Source organism: Podarcis vaucheri (assembly GCF_965113315.1).
Source record: "Podarcis vaucheri genome assembly, chromosome: 7".
NCBI lineage: Eukaryota > Metazoa > Chordata > Lepidosauria > Squamata > Lacertidae > Podarcis > Podarcis vaucheri.
In genome coordinates, this window is record NC_138765.1 from 2,356,940 (window position 1) to 2,377,866 (window position 20,927).

Consider the following 20,927-nt stretch of genomic DNA (forward strand, 5'->3'; position numbering starts at 1 on the left):
TTTCCTTTTGCAGGGCCAGGAGGGAGGGAAGAGCTTTTCCCAACTTGCCACTATCTGACGGTAGCACTCGAGGAACAAGTTATGAGATGAAGCGTTAAATGGTATCCCAATAACGACAATCCATTTTCAGTATCTAAACATCGGGCCGTTCAAACATCCAGGAGTGATGTGCAGTCAGGAGTAAGGAATAAGATGGTTCCCTTTGTCTCATTTTGTCTATTCAGTTAACACCATAAATATTAAGTGGAGGAGCAGTCAAAGGCTTCAAGCTGCCAAACCTACTCTCCCTTAAAATGCAGATTATTTCCCTAAGCAGGACCTCCGGTCTCTGTTACAGACAAGAGGGCCTCTGCGGTCACCTTCTACAAAAACCACTAAGGCTATACAGTGGTGCCTTGCAAGACGAAATTAATCCGTTCTGCAAGCCTCTTCGTCTAGCGGTTTTTTCGTCTTGCGAAGCAACCCTATTAGTGGCTTAGCGGCTTAGTGCTATTAGTGGTTTAGCGGCTATTAAAGGCTTAGTGGATTAGCGGCTAAAAGGCTATTAGCAGCTTAGCGGCTTAGAAAAAGGGGGGGAAAGCGGAAAAAAATCGGAACACTTGCAAGACGTTTTCATCTTGCAAAGCAAGCCCATAGGGAAAATCGTCTTGCGAAGCAGCTCAAAAACGGAAAACCCTTTCGTCTAGCGGGTTTTCCGTCTTGCGAGGCATTCGTCTTGCAGGGCACCACTGTACAGTCAAACCTTTTCTTGCGTCCGCCTCCACTTGCATCCATTTCGCCCAATGTCCGCAGCAAACCCGGAAGTAACCAGTGGGTTTGTCGTCGTTTGCACATGCGCAGAAGCAGGCAATCACCACCCGCACCTGCGCACAACGGCGCCTCTCCCAGTGACCCGTTTTGACCTCCAGATGGACCTCCGGTACGGATTATGGTCGCAGGTAGAGGTTCCACTGTAGTTAAACATTTGCACAGGAATATGGCAGTTTCAGTTCCTTCTCCCGCCTTCAGTGCTTGATGTGGATCCTTGCAGCCACGACCCGGTGGAAACGATCTGGGCGACTGACAGAAAGGCTGTTAAAACAGGGCTCATCCTAAACAGTAATAAAAAAGCAGCCCACAAAGAGCTGTTTGGCAATTTAGTTTATTCAAATTCCTGCCAAGACAGAACAACCAAGGTTACAAGGAAAAACTGAGTCTACACAGGGCACCTAAACCGGCTCAACCGCCATGTGAGCGTGTTGATGATTTCCAATACCAAATTCCCAACTTCATAGAGTACAGCAACCCCCCGAGTCTCTTGAGGTCAATCAGACCTGCTTAGAGCATTCTTACATGTGCAGGGAGCAAGTGTTTTTAGTTCAACCATAAAAAGGAGGAGAAAAATGTGATGGGAATAGAATGATTATGTATTTCTCAACTGCGCCCTCGAGTGGCAGCTGTGGGCAGCTCTGTTCAGTCATTTCTGAGAGGTCACCCAGATCTGTATTCCGGGTTTGCTAAGCTCCTGACCACCACGTAGCAACTCCCATCACCCTTGACCACTGGCGATGCTCACGGAGCAACATCTGCAAGGCCACAGATTCCCCACCTGCAATGCCAGCTGTGCTAAAAACCAGCAGCTAGGAGAAAGGACGGGCAGGAAACCCTTTCCAAAAAGTAAAATTCCTGGCTCATCATTCCTCCTGTTCCGTCCTGACGAAGGCACCCATCTGCTTGGTGTGGGCGTCTCTGAGTTGCTCCAGCTGCCTCTGCCCACGCCGGACGAGGTACTCTATAATCATGACATCTGTCCGGGGGATCTGGGCATTTTTCCTGAACTGGGCCCGTATCTGGGGAAGGAAGCCCGGCTTGTCCTTGCCGGCCCGCAGGAAGCTGCGGTAGAGGCCGAGAACTTGCTTCTGAAGCTTGCTGTGGCGGGCCATGGGGCGTTCGGACATCCCTTCCGGTCAGCCAAGGAGCAGAGCAGGAGCTGGGGAACCAAAAGGGGCAGTGTCAGAACAGAAGCTGGTGGGGAAGTTTAAGGGGGGTGCCCAAGCAAGGCTGGAGGAGGGCCCTGGAAGAAGCGGGAGCCTTTCTGAGAGAAAATCAGCCCTGGGTCCGAGTTCAAAGACCTGCATCAGGGGTGCCAAGTTGAATAAAATATGGCGGGGCGCCAAAAATTGCGTCTGCGCAGACGCCAAAAATGTGCAGACACAATTCAACCCACAGAGCAATCTCCGCGGGAGTGAACTGGCCCAGGCGAGGTAAACCTTGCTGACTCCTGCTCTACAGCCTGTGCAGAAACCGCCTTCTTGACCCTTGGTCTCGTCTGCCCAATCGACCAGAGGTTGTCTTTGCATGCAGGGCAAGTCCCTAACTCACGGAGCGTTTGAGACCCATCGGCTGCCCTCACCTGGTTTAGCCAGCCAGTCGAAGCTGTTTCCTGGGACTGTGGCCGCTGTCTGACAGCTTCTTGGAGCGGGAGGTGAGAGCTGAGTGCCGGGTGCCGGGTGGGGACCCAAGGTGGACAAACCACCCCAGATTAAGCGCTGCAGCCTCAGCAAAATGGGAAGAACAGTGAGCTATTTCGCATCACCACAGCGAGGAGAATGAAAAGTACAAAATCAGAGGCAGCGTGTCTAATTATTAATGGTCAGCGATGTTTTGAGCAGGGGGGTGGGAGTTATCTTTGGGAGGGGAGGCTGGCAGGAGTACATGGGCCACCAGAAGCTGCCCACCGCCCAACCCAGTGCCAGAATTATGTATATGCTAAACAAACTTTAGCTTAGGCCGTCACTCTCTTGGGGGCCCCCAAAAAATGTAAAGGAAAAAAACACCTGGATGTACATTTCGAAAATATAAAATAAACAACAAATAAAATAAAACCTACCTACAACAACAGTGTTTTGTGTTGGTGGGGGAGTAAAAATCTGTCCAGTAGCACCTGAGAGACCAACTAAGTAGTTCTGGATATAAGCTTTCGTATGCATGCACACTTCTTCAGATACCTTTGTGTTGTGTAGGCTCCTATGATGTAAGTCATGGGGCCCCAACCATTTTAAGTTAAGGTAACGGTAAAGGGACCCCTGACCACTAGGTCCAGTTGTGCCTGACTCTGGGGTTGTGGCACTCATCTCACTTTACTGGCTGAGGGAGCCAGCATACACCTTCTGAGTCATGTGGCCAGCATGACTAAGCCGCTTCTGGCGAACCAGAGTAGCGCACGGAAATGCTGTTTACCTTCCTACAGGAGTGGTACCTATTTATCTACTTGCACTTTGAGGTGCTTTCAAACTGCTAGGTTGGCAGGAGCAGGGACCGAGCAACGGGAGCTCACCCCGTCGCGGGGATTCAAACCGCCGACCTTCTGATCAGCAAGTCCTAGGCTCTGTGGTTTAACCCACAGCGCCACCCACGTCCCCATTTTAAGTTACAGCTTAATAATTATTTCACTATTAATATACTTCTTCTTAATTGCATTTCACTATTAATATACTTCTTAATTGTATTTCAGTTCAACCATGACTTTGATAAAATACAAAAAAAATTCCTTCCAGTAGCACCTTAAAGACCAACTAAGTTAGTTCTTGGTATGAGCTTTCGTGTGCATGCACACTTCTTCTGATACTTCTGTTTCAGTGTATCTGAAGAAGTGTGCATGCACACGAAAGCTGATACCAAGAACTAACTTAGTTGGTCTTTAAGGTGCTACTGGAAGGAATTATTTTTGTTTTGACTATGGCAGACCGACACGGCTACCCATCTGTAACCGGAACTTTGATAAAATACGTATTTTTGTGATGCGCAAATGGCTTTGGATACCTGTGAGGCCCCTCAATTACCATCCACCATACATTCAACACACAAAACAGTGACACTTTGTTGCTGGCAAAGGGCAGCTGGACACAGGAACCTCAACCCGGCCCTGCCCCTCCCCCCCCCCCGGCCACAGAAACAGCCCCCGATTCCGGCGGCCTTGAAGCGCCCGCCCCGAAAACGCAGCCGGAGAGGACCCACCGCTTCCCCGGCGCCCGATCGGCGATCCCGCCACACTCCCCGCCGGAGCTCCGCTCTCTCTCCCGGCTTCCCGGACTCCGGCCGAAGGAGGGGATTCCCCCCTCTGCGCGTCACAAGCCGTAGAACGTTGAGACACCGCCGGCGCCTTCTCCTCGCTCCCCATTGGCTCTCCGCGGGCAAGGGGGCGTTCCCAGGAAGCTCCCGGCCGCGGCTGGAAGCCACGTGGGCGGGGAGGGGGCGCGTCCTTGCCCTTAAGGAGACCCCCAGGAAGGGCGAGCGGGGAGGGATCCCCACCCCGAGAAGGGGGATCGACGTGGGAGACGGTCTTTGGGGGATGGAAGCTCCTTTTCAGCAGAGCTTTCCGTCTGAGCCGAGCCGGAAGGAACGCCTGGTCTTGCAAGAAATTCATTTTATTTGGAAGGATAAATGAACAGGGGGTGCACGTGCGCAGACTGCGGTTCCCGTGTCCGCTGCTCCCGCAATCTAGGCTTGATTAAGGCGGGGGAGTTAAAGGCCTCGTCCCTGGCATGCCTCCTACACCCGCTAAATAATTGTCCCTGTAGTGGTAATAATAATGATAATAATAATTTATTATTTGTACCCCGCCCATCTGGCTGCGTTTCCCCAGCCACTCTGAGCGGCTTCCAACAAAGATTAAAAATACACTAAAATGTCACACATTAAAAACTTCCCTGGTGCCTTCTAAATGTCAGGTAGTTGTTTATCTCTTTGACATCTGGTGGGTGTTCCACAGGGTGCCACCACTGAGAAGGCCCTCTGCCTGCTTCCCTGTGGCTTTGCTTCTTGCAGGGAGGGAACCGCCAGAAGGCCCTCGGAGCTGGACCTCAGCGTCCGGGCTGAACGATGGGGGTGGAGGATCATACTGAGAGCAGCCAAAGGTTTCGGGCTGCCCATGTTGCTTCAGACTAGATAGGGAATCTGTGGCCTTACATATACACAGGGCGGGTGCCATCCCAGCATTGTACAGCTGGGACCACGAGGGTCATCTAGCCCAACCCCCTGCAATGCCTCTTTCGCCTGTGGTGGGGCTTGAACCCAGAACTCTGAGAATAAGAGTCTCACGTTCTACCTAGGGTGCAGTACTGACCTTTGAGGGGCTGAGTTTTGATACAGATTCGTTTTGTTTATCCAGTGAATTTCTGATCATATTTTACTTCTACATTTTGGCGAATTTTTATCATTTCTTCAAGATGGGTTTTTGAAATTTGATGTTAGCAATTTCCCTAAGGCACAAATAGCCTGGCACCAGCACTGCCTACACCTCCTCTCAGCCCGGACCGCCAACTACACTGGCTGGCACTGATAGGAGGTGGGAGCCCAGTGTCAGGTGGGGGCAAAGATGTTCCCCAATTATGGTTTAAGGGAAAGTAATTCTGAGTCAGAAGTTGCGGGACTTGGGAGAGGGAAGGGCTGGCATCTACAGCTCAGGGACTGTTCACTGGGGGCTCCCCACCACCTGCCCCCAGAAGCCCTGGATGTAGCTTCGCTAAGAAGGCTTATGACAGTGACTCCAAACTCGTTTCCAAAACAAATGTTTAGCTTTGCTGTCATATGCAGCTTGATGGCTTTAAGCAGCAGACTGGGGACTGTTTTTTTTTTTAAATCCAGTCGTTTTTGAGGAAGAACTAGAACTATAGCTGTCATCTGTTCCCTTTTTTAAAGGGAAATTCCCTTATTCCAAATAAGATTCCTCACAAGAAAAGGGAAAAGTTGACAGCTATGACTAGAACAGGGAATATGACTATCATGGTAATCTATGAAAGGCAGTATAGTTTGAGCCCACTACCTAATCTTCCCAGGCAAGGGACGCAAATATATATATATATATATATGCAGGTTTTGGTGTCTTCGGGTGTCTTCCCGTGTAAGAGTCGGGGTGTCTGTGCGACGTTTCGACGAGGTCTCACTCGTCATCTTCAGGCTGGTGCTTTCGGCTTCTTGTTACTGGAACAGAGCAGAGTCTGGTGTTTGAGTTCCTATAAATACTGTTGAGGGGTGTGGTGTATAGCCTCCAACGTTCTGGGCAGAGAGGAAGTTCCTAGATTAGTGTGCCTTTTCTTCTTTTGTTCCTTAATTACTTGAGGGATATCTTGGGTGATTTCATGAGTGATATTCTGAATATCACTGGGTGGGTCATTGAGTGTAGATTAGTTGCTAAAGCTTTCGTGTCTTGACCTCTTGAGCTTGTGAAGAGTTTTTCTGAGAAGATGGCTGTGCTGCATTTAGTTGTGCTCTGGCTTGGCTTCGTGTATAGGGGCGAGCTATGGTTTTGTGCCTTGTGCCCGCCAGATCTGTGTAGGGATTGCAGGGGGGTGCAGCATCCGGAGGTGCCACTATAGTTTGGCTACTGGATGGAGTCTGTAATATGTCTGTGGAGAGGGTCTGGGTTTGGGTCTGGTGTGGTTGATTGGTGACGGCGTTCTGTGTGCCTCTGGTTCTGGTGTCGGTTTTTGTGGGGAGGGCTAATTTCCAGATGTCTGGCAGGCGGGACGTGTCGTCACGCTTGTTCATGTTGTGAGGGTGTTTCTCTATCTCGATGGCTTCCATGATTATTCTCTTGTGGTGATGTTCCATGTTAAAGAGCAATTTGGAATCTGCAAAATTAATTTCGTGTCCTGTTTCTTTCATGTGTTGGAAAAGAGAGGAAGTTTTTTCTTCTTTTTTGACGGCATTCTTGTGTTCTGCGATACGTGCATTTATTCGTCTGTTTGTTTGTCCAATGTACGTGGCTGGGCAGACTTTGCAGGGTATTTCATAGAATCTCTCAAATGTGTTAATCGCCAATGGATACCAGAAAAACAGGGTTACGAAGCTAATCCAAAAAGAAACACCCCCCAAAAACCAAGACACAGAAGAAAACAATGGCATGGCCCTCCTTCCTTATATCAAGGGCACTACAGACAAAATCAGCAAAATCCTCCATAAACACAATATCAAAACAGCCTTCTGCACCAACCAAAAAATAGCCAATATCCTCAGAAACCCAAAAGACAAAATCCAGCTGGAAAACCAAGGGGTCTATGAAATACCCTGCAAAGTCTGCCCAGCCACGTACATTGGACAAACAAACAGACGAATAAATGCACGTATCGCAGAACACAAGAATGCCGTCAAAAAAGAAGAAAAAACTTCCTCTCTTTTCCAACACATGAAAGAAACAGGACACGAAATTAATTTTGCAGATTCCAAATTGCTCTTTAACATGGAACATCACCACAAGAGAATAATCATGGAAGCCATCGAGATAGAGAAACACCCTCACAACATGAACAAGCGTGACGACACGTCCCGCCTGCCAGACATCTGGAAATTAGCCCTCCCCACAAAAACCGACACCAGAACCAGAGGCACACAGAACGCCGTCACCAATCAACCACACCAGACCCAAACCCAGACCCTCTCCACAGACATATTACAGACTCCATCCAGTAACCAAACTATAGTGGCACCTCCGGATGCTGCACCCCCCTGCAATCCCTACACAGATCTGGCGGGCACAAGGCACAAAACCATAGCTCGCCCCTATACACGAAGCCAAGCCAGAGCACAACTAAATGCAGCACAGCCATCTTCTCAGAAAAACTCTTCACAAGCTCAAGAGGTCAAGACACAAAAGCTTTAGCAACTAATCTACACTCAATGACCCACCCAGTGATATTCAGAATATCACTCATGAAATCACCCAAGATATCCCTCAAGTAATTAAGGAACAAAAGAAGAAAAGGCACACTAATCTAGGAACTTCCTCTCTGCCCAGAACGTTGGAGGCTATACACCACACCCCTCAACAGTATTTATAGGAACTCAAACACCAGACTCTGCTCTGTTCCAGTAACAAGAAGCCGAAAGCACCAGCCTGAAGATGACGAGTGAGACCTCGTCGAAACGTCGCCCAGACACCCCTACTCTTACACGGGAAGACACCCGAAGATACCAAAACCTGCATATATATATATATATATATATATATATATATATATATATATATAATTTGACAAGCTTGCAGAATGTTGCAGCCACAAGACCACAGCGGTCACATTTCAGTGGAGGCTTAAGTTTTCTTTTTTGCTCCACTACATGAAAAGCTCCCCCAATTACTACTGCACATTTATCCAGCCCAGTCGAGAGCGAGATGCAACAGCACCCTCCTAAATGACGTGGCCCTTGACCACAGAGCTTAAGATTCGGGAAGGGCTAGGAGAGAAACCAGGGTGAACATATGAGGCGGGAGAAAGCTGATTCGGAGGACGAGCAAACGAGTTGAGGCCTGGGTGATGAAGGATTTTGAAGGGAAACAAGACCGTTACCAGCTGAGGGAGGAACAGGCTGCGAAGACGAGAAAGGAGGGAAACAGGGGGATTCCACTTAGGCAGAACGGACAGAGTGAAAGCAGCGCAAGGGGCAGAGGACAACTAGCAGCTTGAGGCAGCTGCAGAGAAAATCAGTGTTAATCAGGAGAGGGAGAATATGAATTTAGCAGATGCTTCCCTAGAAGAGCAGAAACAAAGCAGTCCTTGCAGTCAAGGCAAGAGAAGAGCTGAGCCTGCAGATCACACTAGAGGCAGGATCTGGAATCTGTGGTCCTCTTAATGAATGCTGGACTAAAACTCCCATCACCCTCCACCACTGGCCATGCTGGGTGGGGCTGATGTAGGTTCCTCATCTTTGGTACCCCACCAGTGTTTGTAATCTTCAGAGGCCGGAGGAGAAGAGCCCAGCGGCCGTGCTGCACACACTTTCCCTTGCACAAAGGTTCCAGGTTCCTTCCCTGGAATCTCCAGCTGAAGGGATCTGGAAAGCAAGGCAAGGAGATCCAAGGATCTGGAGAGCTGCTGCAAGACGACCTCCTATCCCTCCACCCAGCCAGGACCCCCAGGAACTCGGTGCGCAAGATGGAAGAAGCTCACACAGAAGCAGCACTCGTGTCTGGAATGTATTTTCCCACCAACTTTTTTAATTTCTCGTATTCACATAGCATCGGCCAGTAGCACAAAAAAAGAAGAAGTTTTCACAATGGGGGAAAAAATACACGGTCATAGAAATGTCTGCGTTTACTTTTTTTTAAAAAAAGCAGGAAGGGTCTTGTACAAATCTGCTCTCTTTTCAACCTGCTCAACTAACTGCTTCTGCAACCAGCAGGCCTTACTACTGGGGTGGGGGAATCAGGAGTGACTTTGCTGCCCCCCCGGGCCTCACCCTTTCAAGGATTGCTGCAACAAGGCAAGGAGACTCCAGTTTTCTCTGGGCTAACTGAGCTGGCACAGAAGGGTGTAAACATGAGAAAAACCAAGGGGATATAGCATCTTCACGGAACATACAAGAAACAACCAGGGGAAAGGGAAGCGGGGAGGAAACCACCAACACAAGTCGAAGAACACACAGCGGCTTTTCGCGCCTTCTCCCTTTGGCTTGCTCAAGTGACCTTGCGCATGGGATCAGAGCGCAACAGCCAGCCATTAACAGAGGCCGCATGGCGACCCGCTCTGCTTCCTTCAGCCACCCCCGGACGTCTTCGTCTCCCCGTCACATTTCATCGTCCAGGCCATAGTCCACCTCTTCCGGGAAGTCCCCCACGGTGACGAAGCGAGGCTTTACGAAGGCCCCGTACTTGAGCTGGCACTCAAAGTACTGCTTTCCGTTGACGCTGCCAAGGAGAGAAAGAGCAGGAGAAAGAGAGTCACACTCAGGCTGGGGGCATTCCAGGGATAGCAGTCTGAGGAGAAGCCCAGCAGCTCAAAGGGCGGCCGAAGCCCCGATCCTCAGCACATGCCGCTGACTTTTTGAAAAGGAACACTTCTGCAATCCACATTCTGTACCCTGTAACAATTACAGGAGTTGCCTGTTTTGCACAGTTTCTTGCTCCGCATTATTTATTCTGCTGCTGCCATTTTAAAAATCTTTAAAGGAACTACAGTGGTACCTTGGTTTAAGAATAGCTTGGTTTATGAACAACCTGGGATTAAGAACGCTGCAAACCCAGAAATAGGTGTTTTGGTTTGTGAACTTTGCCTTGGAATAAGAACATGTTTCACTTCCTGTTGAATGTGTTCCATTTGCAAATTGAGTCCCCCGCTGCTATGGGAAAGCCCGCCTTGGTTTAAGAACGCTTTGGTTTAAGAAGGGACTTCCGGAACGGATTAAGTTCGTAAACCAAGGTACCACTGTATTTGACTTTTAGAAGACACCTGAAGGCAGTCGTGCTCAGGGAAGGCTGAGGTTTTACTGTGTTTTTGATACTTTGTTGTGAGCCGCCCAGAGTGGCAGGGGCAACCCAGTCAGATGACCGGCATATACATAATAAAATTATTAATATTATTATTTTACATTTCAAAAAACGTTTCTTTTTGTTTTGCTGGCTATTAAGGAGGGGTGGGAACCATGCAGGGCTCTGACATTCCTCCCCCCAACCGCTGGAAATGTTATTCAGTCACCCCTCTGGCAGAATTCTGCACCCAATACGACATTCTGCACTTTCGTCCTTCTCAACGGAGAAGCCGTATATTTATTGAATTGCTGCCAGCAACGCTACAGAGGAAGACTTGAAGCAAACTCGGACTTGTTTTTATCTTTCTGAGGCAGCCCAAAATGAATTGACAAACACTACAAAAAAACAAACACACGCTGAATGTTAAGTTTAGTGCCCCTGCAACACTCTGTGGACTGCCTTTAGACGTAGACCTAAAAGACGTGCCGACAATGTGCCAGAGGTTAAGGTGGGAATGTGCTGGTGCTTCAACGTGAAGCTATGAAGCTGCCAGAGCCGTCCAGATCCCATGACGACCGCCTTTAGGGGCCCAGGCCAGGCAAGACGGCACGGCAAGAGACGTCAGGGGGAGAGGGCACTTTACCTTCCGTCGTGCTTCCCCACAGGCTCATCATACTTGATGCCGACCCAATAACCAGGCTTGAACTCCGTTAAGCCTATGGAGAAGAAAGGAAAGGGGCAAAGCTTACAATCCTAAGTCAGGCACAACTACCAGACTTTTAGAAGACATCTGAAGGCAGCCCTGTTTAGGGAAGCTTCTAATGTTTAATAGACGACAGTCATACCTCATGTTACGTCCGCTTCATGTTACGTTCTTTCAGGTTACGTCCCGCGCCAACCCGGAAGTACCAGAAAGGGTTACTTCCGGGTTTCGCCGCTCTTGCATGCGCAGATGTGCAAAATGATGCCACGCGCATGCACAGAAGCAGTGAATCACAACCCGCACGTGCATAGATGTGCTGCTGTGGGTTGCGGTCTTTTCATGTTGCGAACGGGCCTCTGGAACGGACCCCATTTGCAACCAGAGGTACCACTGTATTGTATTTAGATATTCTGTTGAAAGCTGCCCAGAGTGGCTGGGGAAACCCAGGCAGATGGGCAGGGTATAAAATATTATTATTATTATTATTATTATTATTAGTCTTACTGGAACTTGAAGCAACTTATCTTTTTTGCAAGGAGGGAGGGACACTCATAATCCTTGTTCAAACTGAAAAGCACCATCAAATTTCATAAAATCTTAAGAGTTGGAAGGGACCCTGACGGTCATCTATGTTGGATATTCTCTCTGTGTGTGAGAGAGAGAATCATGTTCCAGAAACAGAGAAGAAGCTTCAAGAAGAAGCAGAAGGCTGGAGTTGTTTTTGTGTATGCAAGGACACTTTCTGTGGGAACTGTTCTTTGGACATGCGCAGTGTGACAGGAAGTACTGTTAACAATGGTCCTGTGTAACTTGTAACTTGTCTCTTGCAGTTAAGAGAAGCAGAGAGAGCACTGGATGTTTCTGGACTAGGTGACCCCTTCCAACTCTACATAGGGTTACCATAGGTCTGGAATTGACCAGACATATCCGGAATACTGTTGTCTCTAGCAGCCTCCAGGTGGAAATAGGCGAGGTGTCTGGGAGAATTCAGCCCATGTCAGCAGTGCCGTTTTTGCCGATTTCCCAGAAAAATGGCTAGAAAATGGCAATTTATTATTTTTGCAATGAAAACACAACCTCAACACCTTTTCTGCCCAGATTTTCACTGTTTGAAAGATGGCAACCCTTGACAGCTTGCTCTCCCTCCCAGGCTGAGAAAAAGATGGAGAAAACTGGAAACTTATTGGGACAGTGTGACTTTTGTAGCTGTAAAACAATGGAGATCTTCTGAAACAACAATGGGACACTAGCACCGCCCAAGGCAGAACAAGGAGAACAACAACAACTGACAAAAGATAGACATAATATATTACAAGGAAGAAATATTACGGACACACAGGAAGGAGAGAGTTTGAATGCTTCATCTGTAGGTGCAGAAATTATTCAATGTGTCAATATGAATGGAAGTCATTAAAATTGCAGCTGCGATATAAGGAACTGGTATCTGGACTGGAGCGTAATTGAAATTTATAAGACTTTGGAACACAGAAATAAAGGAAACCATCAAACCATGAATTCTAGCACACGGGGGGCCACCTAAATTGTATAATTTGGCATCTCAATGATAGGTATTATTAACCGTATTATAATCTGGCATTGTTATAATGACTGGATTGTTGTAATTGAAAACTACTAAAAATTATTGGATAAAAAGAAGCAGAAAAAGCAGAGAGAGTGTGTCTTCGAACATCCGTTTATATTTGCTACCAACATGCTTTTATGCCTGTCAAGTAAACTTCTACATTTCACTGAATCTTTGTGGCGGCCATGAGTGTTTATTGCCTACTGGCAATCCTCACAGAACTCTAGCCCAATGGTTGCCATTAATCTGATTTGAACTGATTTTATAATGAAATGATTTTAGAATGTTGTATCATTTTACTGTTGTTAGCTGCTCTGAGCCTGGCTTCAGCTGCGGAGGGTGGGATATAAATACTTTTTTAAATTATTATTATTATTATTATTATTATTATTATTATTATTACTGTGTGTACGTTCAACCCTGAAGATGCTTCCAAGGATGGAGCTGCGTTGAGATGTAACTCTGCTGAGTGTGGATACTGACACACACACACAGCAAAAGTGATGCCAGGCGGAATCCTACTAAATCACCCACCAGAAGTTGATGGATTGATCCAGCCAATCTAGTCCAGCCCCTGCAATGCAGGAATATGCAGCTGTCCCAAGGGGGGATCAAACCTGCAACCTTGGCGTTCTCAGCACCATGTGCTAATCGACTCATCTCCCCAGTGGTGCCAAATGCGTTACAGAATTCTTCACCTGGTTTATAAAGCGAAACCAAATAAGACTTCAAACTGCTTCTCACACTGGTTTCTGCACCGTATTTTAAATGTCCCCCCCCCCATCCTTACAAAGTGATTCTCTTCTACAGGGCAGGAAGTAGGGACATGCGCCCAGGTACTCACCAACGTACATCACTGTCCCCCGCTTGTTGGGCTGCCCCGCTGCCCGCACCTCACACCTCGACCCCACGGAGATGGCTTCCGCCAGGGCCTTCTCCTCCAGCAGCTTCTGCTCCCTCTCAGCTTCCCTCTTCATCATTTCTTCCGCATTGTACTGCCCCAGCTTGCTTGTTTTCATGAAGGAGCGTGCTGTATCTGCAGGACACAGAGGGTGGCGGGAATCGTTCAAAAGGAGTAAACTCGCTTCTCTTCAAGCAGCAAACAGGAAGCCGGGCTCCCTCAAGAAACGCTGAAACAAGGCCATCTACAACGGTACCGCGGAGCCCTCTATGAATTAGTTCACTCAAGCAAAGGAACAAAGGTCTATCTAGCCCAGCAGCCTGTTCTCAGTGTGGCCAACCTGAACGGGAAGTTCACAAGCCGGGCCTGAGCACAACGGCCCTCTTCTTACTTGAGATTCTCAGCAATGCCACAAGACATGGAATCGTAGAATCACAGAACTGTACAGTTGGAAGGGACCTTGAGGGTCATCCATCCCAACCCCCTGCAATGCAGGAATCTCAGCTCAAGCATCCATGACAGATGGACACCCAACCTCTGCTTAAAAGCCTCCAACGAAGGAGAGTCCGCCGGCTCCCGAGGGAGGCCATTCCACTGTCAAACGACTCTTACTGTCAGAAAGTTCTTCCTGATGTTGAGTTGGAATCACCTTTTTTGGTCGCTTGAATCTATTGGTTCGAGTCCTGCCCTCTGTAGTAGCAGAAAACAACCTTGTTCCCTCTTCCAAGTGACAACCCTTTAGATATTTGGAAATGGCTATGCTATCAGTCTTCTCTTATCGAGGCAAGGTGAAGGTAAAGGAACCCTGGACTGTTAAGTGCAGTCAAAGGCGACTATGGGGTGCATTGCTCATCACTCTTCAGGCTGAGGGAACTGGCGCTTGTCCACAGACAGTTTTCTGGGTCATGTGGCCAGCAGGACTAAACCGCTACTGGCACACGGAGGACTGTGACAAGTGCCAGAGAGCATGGAAATGCCGTTTACCTTTCTGCCGCACTGGTACCTATTTATCCAGTCACATCATGCTTTCGAACTGCTAAGTTGGCCAAAGCTAGGATAGAGGAACAGGAGCTTACCCCGTCGCACGGATTTGAACTGCCAACCTTCCAATCGGTCGTCAGTTCAAATCCCCGTGATGCGGTGAGCTCCCATTGCTCTGTCCTAGCTTCTGCGAACCCAGCAGTTCGAAAGCATACAAGTGCAAGTAGATTAATAGGTACCACTGCAGCGGGAAGTTAAAAAGTGTTTCCATGGCTCTGGCACTTGTGACAGTGTCCCGTTGCATCAGAAGCAGTTTGTCTCAACCTCTTTCGAAGCCAGCCAAGAATGTGAGCAGCTGGAACCCAACACACAAATGAGGAGCCAGTTTCAAAAACCTAAGATACAACTGATGGGATTAGACAGACACTTTTCTTTCAAACACAGAATCATTTGGGACACTGCCATCAGCTCTCACCTGTTCGCTTGTCATATTCAGCATCGGTTATCTCAAACTTCTCTACCTTTGACACATTTTCGTATTCCCCGATGGTTGCACCGCTCCTGTCAATAACCTACAGGCCCCCAAAACACAGTCATTTTATTTATTTTTTAAAGGCAGAAGCAAAAGAGCAATTTCTAAGCTTGCTTTTTTTTTTAAAAAAAAGGCATTTGTTGCCACCAATTGCAAAGGGGCTCTAAGTTCTAGTTCACAGATGGCCATGTGCCGCATGTGTCATTCCATCTTTTTTTTAATAAGGATTAAATTTATATATAGAACACAGTGACACAGTTACTACTAGGAATAGACCCCACTATGGAAAATACTCCAAAAATCAATAGGTCACATAATTTAGTTATTTGCAGTGTGGCACCAATGTGCATAATGCTGTTCACAGCAACATTAAGCAATGGAAGAGGGCAGGTCCCCATTCCCATGGAACATGCAAACTACATTTCAGTTGCAAGGGAACCTCACTTTCGTCACCCACTCACAAATCCTTTGACATAACCCAGTAATCTCCATAACCTACTGCAAATAGGACCAAGCGCATGCAACTGAAATAAATGCTTATTGTTCCCCATCCTCCCCATGTGGCAGGGACCTGTCCTCCCGTTCTTTACAGAGAATGGTATTTTTAAAATTTTGTTTATTGACATTTACTAGCAACACCAATAGACTGCCCTTCATCACATCATTCTAATCGCAGGGGGATTGCCAACATATTAAAACATACAGCAAGCACCTAAAAACACATTGAATAAACCTATCATTTCTAAAAACAGGTTAGTGTACACAGCAGCATAGAAGACCTACAGCAATGGTGGCATTCACAAATTTATCGCCAGTGCATGGGAGAAGTGAAATGCTTTTACTTGGCAGTGGAATCTCATCAGGGCCTCTGCCACCCCCCAGCTTTGGGGAACGGTACTATAAGGGGAGAGTAGGCCCTTGACGGAACATGTCTGACAGCACATTGATGCTGCTATATAAATAATAGGGGGAAACAGAGGGACCACAACGGAAATCAGAAGGTGGCTTCTTATCGGAAGCGTAAGAGGCCCTCATGCAGTCCAGGCCCCAGGGCAGCTTCCCCCAGTTTCTTGCAATAGCAAAAGTATTAGGAGGAGAGCCTTTTGATCAAGGGAAGAAACAGCCCAACACTCACATGAATCCTGCACCCGTCGTCGATGGGGTAAGACCCCAGCAAGGCCTCGTCGCTGTCGAGTTTCATCACAAACTTGTCGTCCGGAGTATAGAGCTCGAGGTCCATGCATGATGCCGGACTTCCCACAACCAGTTCCAGCTTACACTGTTCAGACAGAAGCACCGGGCAGAAGGGGAAGAAGAGTATTGATCACAGGCCACAGATGATGTGAAATACCCCACCCCTGGCTCCATGCAAGACGAACCACAACAGTAACGTAACACTAATGGGGCCAGTCGTGTTTGTGACCTCTAGTGATGGGGATACGTCAAGGCATCTTAGTGGGGACTGTAAAGCTAAGGTCAGCAACAAGTTTGCTTCAGTCTAACACGGCTGTACGGAAGATGCTTTCTGGCCTGCCAGTTGTCAATCTGAAGCTCAAAAGAGACAAGCAAAGAGGTGCCTGTGGCAACAGAGTGTGCAGGCCAGGCACTTTAGGGGGCGGGGTGCCCGCCCAACCCCTCAATTACTTCACAGAATGGCTCTGCAGAGAAGCTAGTTGCTGACCAAGGCTCTACACCTCTGAGCAAGAAACAGGTCTCCCCTCTGTGATGTAGCCTGCACAGCTCCCGGCTCAGGGTGCTAAGTAGGGGATAGGGACATTCCTGACACAGGTGGGGACTGCAAAACAGCATCTGAGCGGAGGGAGGGGGAAAAGCGTTATCCCGGTTGTTTCTCACTGCCAGGGCAGAAAAAGAGATGCTGGTGGGAAACAAAAGGCAGAATTTGGCACAAGGCCACACGCTGCAGCCATGCGGGGGGGGGGGAGGGGGAGAGAAAAAGAGAGCTGGTTGACCGGCTCACTCAGCTGGGCATGGGGCGCCAGTTGCCAAGCTGCCGTTAATCCCAGTTTGGATGTGTGGCACAAAAGGATTTTTGTTATTGTTGACACAGGCCTGTTTGCTGGGGACCAGAGCTCAAAATGGGGTCGAGGGCTGTTCTGCTAAGGACACCCCCCAAAAAAAAGGCAGAAGCAAAGAGAAGCAAGTTTGGAACTTGAAGCAAGCAAATATAAGGGTTTTTCCCCCCCCCGGGATTGGGGGGGGGCAGATGGGTGGAAGAAAGCACCAGCTTTCCAAACAAGAGCAGGAGGCAACTCCAACGACCATCTGCGCCCGCATGCAACGGGTGTAAAGGGCATGCCATGCAGCTAAAACTCTAGCTGCAAAGCCTAAACCCACATTCCCCCTGCAATGTCAAAGCAGAGGGAGCCGATTCTTCCACAAGGAAAAATCCTCTCGTTTGGCGCTGGATGGGCAGCGCAGAAATCTACCTCGCCGTGCAAGACCTCTCCCAAGCAGCCGCAGCTCTCTGCATTCCTTTGGTACACCATCGCACGCGCCTGCAGCAACCCTGCTGCCACCGCAAACCCATCCGGCGTGGAAGCAAACAGGCCACGCCACGGCCAGCAGCGCAGGAGTCGCTTACCCCAGGACAGGGCACCACCCCATCCATGCCAGCTTCCTCTCTGGGGAGCCCGCAGGTGCCGCTGTGCGAACAGGCCAGGCGGCAGGCCAGAGCAACGCAGCAAGCAATTCGGATGGGAGCCCTGAGCCACGCCAAGGGGGACAAAGACAACAGACGCATTAAAGTGGTCTCGGCGCACACCCCCACCCCCAAATCGGTGGGACTTCAGGGGCCCTCGATATTTTCAATGCCCTCGGCACGAATTCCTTCCAGAAATGGACCTTTGTTTGGAATTACAAGAGGGTAGAATGGAGGAGTCTGGGCCAAACTCAACTGTTTTGAGAATCCCCACTTTTGTTGTAAAGGCCAGAACTTTTTTTTTTTGGGGGGGGGAGAGGAGATGAAAAGCTCCTGGAGGAAGGGGGGGGGGAGAGTCCAAATTCAGTCCCTGGTGGGATGGGAGAAATTCGGATTACTCTAAGTCCATTTCCGAGAGGGGGACGCACCCCTCTGAACTGTGCGCTGGGGTGTGTGGAATCCAGCTCATCTTGGGGGGAGGAGGAAAGACCCTCCTTTTGATACCCCCACCCCACTTTTTAGTGGAAAAGGGGCTCCCCTGGGAAGGCTGTTTGCAGTGAACAGCTTGCTTACAAAAAAACAAAACGGTGGCCCATTTTCCAGTATAGATTCAGGACGGAGAAACACAGAGCAGAGGAGGCAGGAGGAAGGCAGGCAGTTTGGGTTGCATCTGGAGTAGGATTCCCCCCCCCAAGGCAATTTCCCAAAGGGTCATAATTTGGGGAGGGCCATAATTATGATTATTTGGGGGTGGGGAGGGGAGATGAGGGATCCCATCCATGTCTGCTTTTCATGAAAGGGCAGGTGAGGTGCTGTCAGGGCCGGATTGAGGTTTGATGCGGCCCTCAGCTCCTGAAGGCAATGGGGCCCTTGATATGTCCAGCTCTCCTTTGTCCACAACAAATTGCCGCTGTTTTTTGTGTTGAATAGATGCTAGATGGTCATTGATGGACCTAATAGATATCCAAAGCCATTTGCACATCACAAAATAGGAGCTTACACAACACAAAACACTGTTGCTGTATGTAGCTTTTATGTCATTTGTTTTTTATCTGATATTTTGGAAATGTACATCCAGCTTTTTTTCCTCTTAAATTTTTTGGGGGGCCCTAAGTTATAGCTTGTTCAGCTTATACATAAATCTGTGCTTTTTTTGCTGCAATAATAGCCCTGCCTGTTTCCAGTACATCTTTTAGGTACATGATGGCGCAGAGAAGAACCCTCTGGCTACTCATTTATTATTATTATTCTTGTTGGTTGTTTGTTTAATTAATTAATTTCATTTCTATCCCGCCCTACCCCCCCCAAGGTCTCAGGGCGGTTCACATAAAATATCAAATACATAAAACCAATAAAAAAAAACCCCAAAGAGCCAGCATTTTAAAAAAGGGTATGGGGTGTTGTCACCCTGCTAAAGCTGGGTCGTTTCTTAAGGATCGCCCCGAGCACGTTTTGAGCAGCCCCCTTTTCTAATAAATAATAATAATAATAATAATAATAATAATAATAATACTGTCCGCTTCTTTGGCAGGGGGAGCTCCTTAGCAGCCCTCTTTTTAAGGGGGGGAGGCCATGGGTCTCCTCCCCCTTCGGCTGAAGAACACGCGTTCTTTCTCGACACGTGTCGGCGCGTCCTCACGTGCCCTCACCTTGAACTCGGCGAGGGTGAGCCCCCGGGCGTATCTCTTGAGGGCCCGGAAGGAGTTGAGGCTGCTGCTGATGGACACGGACACCACCGCGGGCGTCCCCGTCACGACGCTCATCCCGACCCGGCTGCCCGAAACCCGGACCGAGAAACCGCCGCCGCCGCCGCCGCCTCAGCCGCCGCCTCCTCACAATCCCCTCACGGGCCGCTCCCGCCGCCCGGCCAATCAGGCGCCGACAGCTCCCTCGGCTGGCCAATCGCCCCGCGCTCGGCCCGCCCTCGTGACGTTCCCCGCCAATCAGAGTCCGAGGCTCGCCACCACGCACGAAGAAAAACGGAGCTCGGGCTTTCGTTGCCCCCTTCCCTTCCCCTCGCCGCCTCTCTCCTATCCGTGAAGCCCGAGCGGGGAGTCCACCAATAGGAAGCCGGGATGTTTCCGGAGTGACCAATGGCGAGGAGGGGTGCGGAAGAGAAGGAGGGGGCTGAAGCCGGCTGGAAGTGAGGGCAAGGCTCCTGGCGGAGGATGTACGCAGCGGATGCAGGCAGGCAGGCAGGCAGGGATGGGGGGGGGGAGGTTTGCAGTACTAGTAGTAATAGTAGGAGTACTCGTAGTAATAACACTAACAGCACTAATAGTAATGGCAGGCAGGCATTCACCGATGGGGAGCGGAGGCAGAGAGGTTGGGTGGGAAGGTTTGAAGTACTCGTAGTACTCGTAGTAATAATACTAACAGTATAGTAGTAGTAGTAGTAATAGCAGCAGCAGCAGCAGTAGTAGTCATAGTAGTGATGATAGTAATAACAGTAATGGCAGGCAGGCATTCACCGATGGGGAGTGGAGGCAGGGGGGGAGGTTTGTAGTACTAGTAGTATTAATGGGAGTACTTGTAGTAATAATACTAATAGCACTAACAGTAATGGCAGGCAGGCATTCACCGATGGGGAGCGAAGGCAGAGAGGTTGGGTGGGAAGGTTTGCAGTACTTGCAGTACTCGTAGTAATAATACTAACAGTGTAGTAGTAGTAGTAGTGATAGTAATACCAGTAATGGCAGGCAGGCATTCACCGATGGGGAGTGGAGGCAGGGGGGAGGTTTGTAGTACTAGTAGTATTAATGGGAGTGCTTGTAGTAATAATACTAATAGTACTAACAGTAATGGCAAGCAGGCATTCATCGATGGGGAGTGGAGGCAGGGGGAGGCTTGTAGTACTAGTAGTATTAATGGGAGTGCTTGTAGTAATAATACTAATAGTACTAACAGTAATGGCAAGCAGGCGTTCATCGATGGGGAGTGGAGGCAGGGGGAGGCTTGTAGTACTAGTAGTATTAATGGGAGTGCTTGTAGTAATAATACTAATAGTACTAACAGTAATGGCAAGCAGGCATTCATCGATGGGGAGTGGAGGCAGGGGGAGGCTTGTAGTACTAGTAGTATTAATGGGAGTGCTTGTAGTAATAATACTAATAGTACTAACAGTAATGGCAAGCAGGCGTTCATCGATGGGGAGTGGAGGCAGAGAGGGGGGAGGTTTGTGATACTAGTAATACTAGTAGTACTTGTAGTATTAAAACTAATAGTACTAATATCACTACTCGTAATTTCACATCCCAATTTTGTTCAGGCTCAAAAACATAGCCTGTTGAAATGAAATCAGCTGGCAAGGTGGGCTCCGTCCAAATATGCCCAAAGGCGAAGCGGTT

The 20,927-nt window shown here is 48.8% G+C and overlaps 2 protein-coding genes across 2 annotated transcripts in view; both read right to left on the reverse strand.

The window, feature by feature from the left end:
- LOC309536908 (sphingolipid delta(4)-desaturase/C4-monooxygenase DES2-like) overlaps positions 1–20,927 on the reverse strand; it is a 135,975-nt gene that overhangs the window by 91,978 nt on the left and 23,070 nt on the right. The gene's annotated exons all lie outside the window — the stretch shown is intronic.
- TBCB (tubulin folding cofactor B) lies at positions 8,938–19,425 on the reverse strand. The gene is made up of 6 exons (XM_082233099.1): positions 19,230–19,425; positions 16,057–16,200; positions 14,865–14,961; positions 13,352–13,543; positions 10,866–10,938; positions 8,938–9,661 (listed from the first exon to the last, which is right to left on the reverse strand). Exons 1-6 carry the CDS (start codon positions 19,341–19,343, stop codon positions 9,541–9,543), a joined length of 741 nt encoding a protein of 246 aa, XP_082089225.1. The 5' UTR covers positions 19,344–19,425; the 3' UTR covers positions 8,938–9,540.

Bases quoted from the DNA above. Each gene is read 5' to 3' on its own strand.
- TBCB (XM_082233099.1), bottom strand. From the start codon at position 19,343: ATGAGCGTCGTGACGGGGACGCCCGCGGTGGTGTCCGTGTCCATCAGC. The intron at 16,201-19,229 runs GTGAGGGCACGT...CTGTCTGAACAG, and splicing joins TCACCCTCGCCGAGTTCAAG to TGTAAGCTGGAACTGGTTGT. The intron at 13,544-14,864 runs GTGAGAGCTGAT...TGTGTCCTGCAG, and splicing joins TGAATATGACAAGCGAACAG to ATACAGCACGCTCCTTCATG.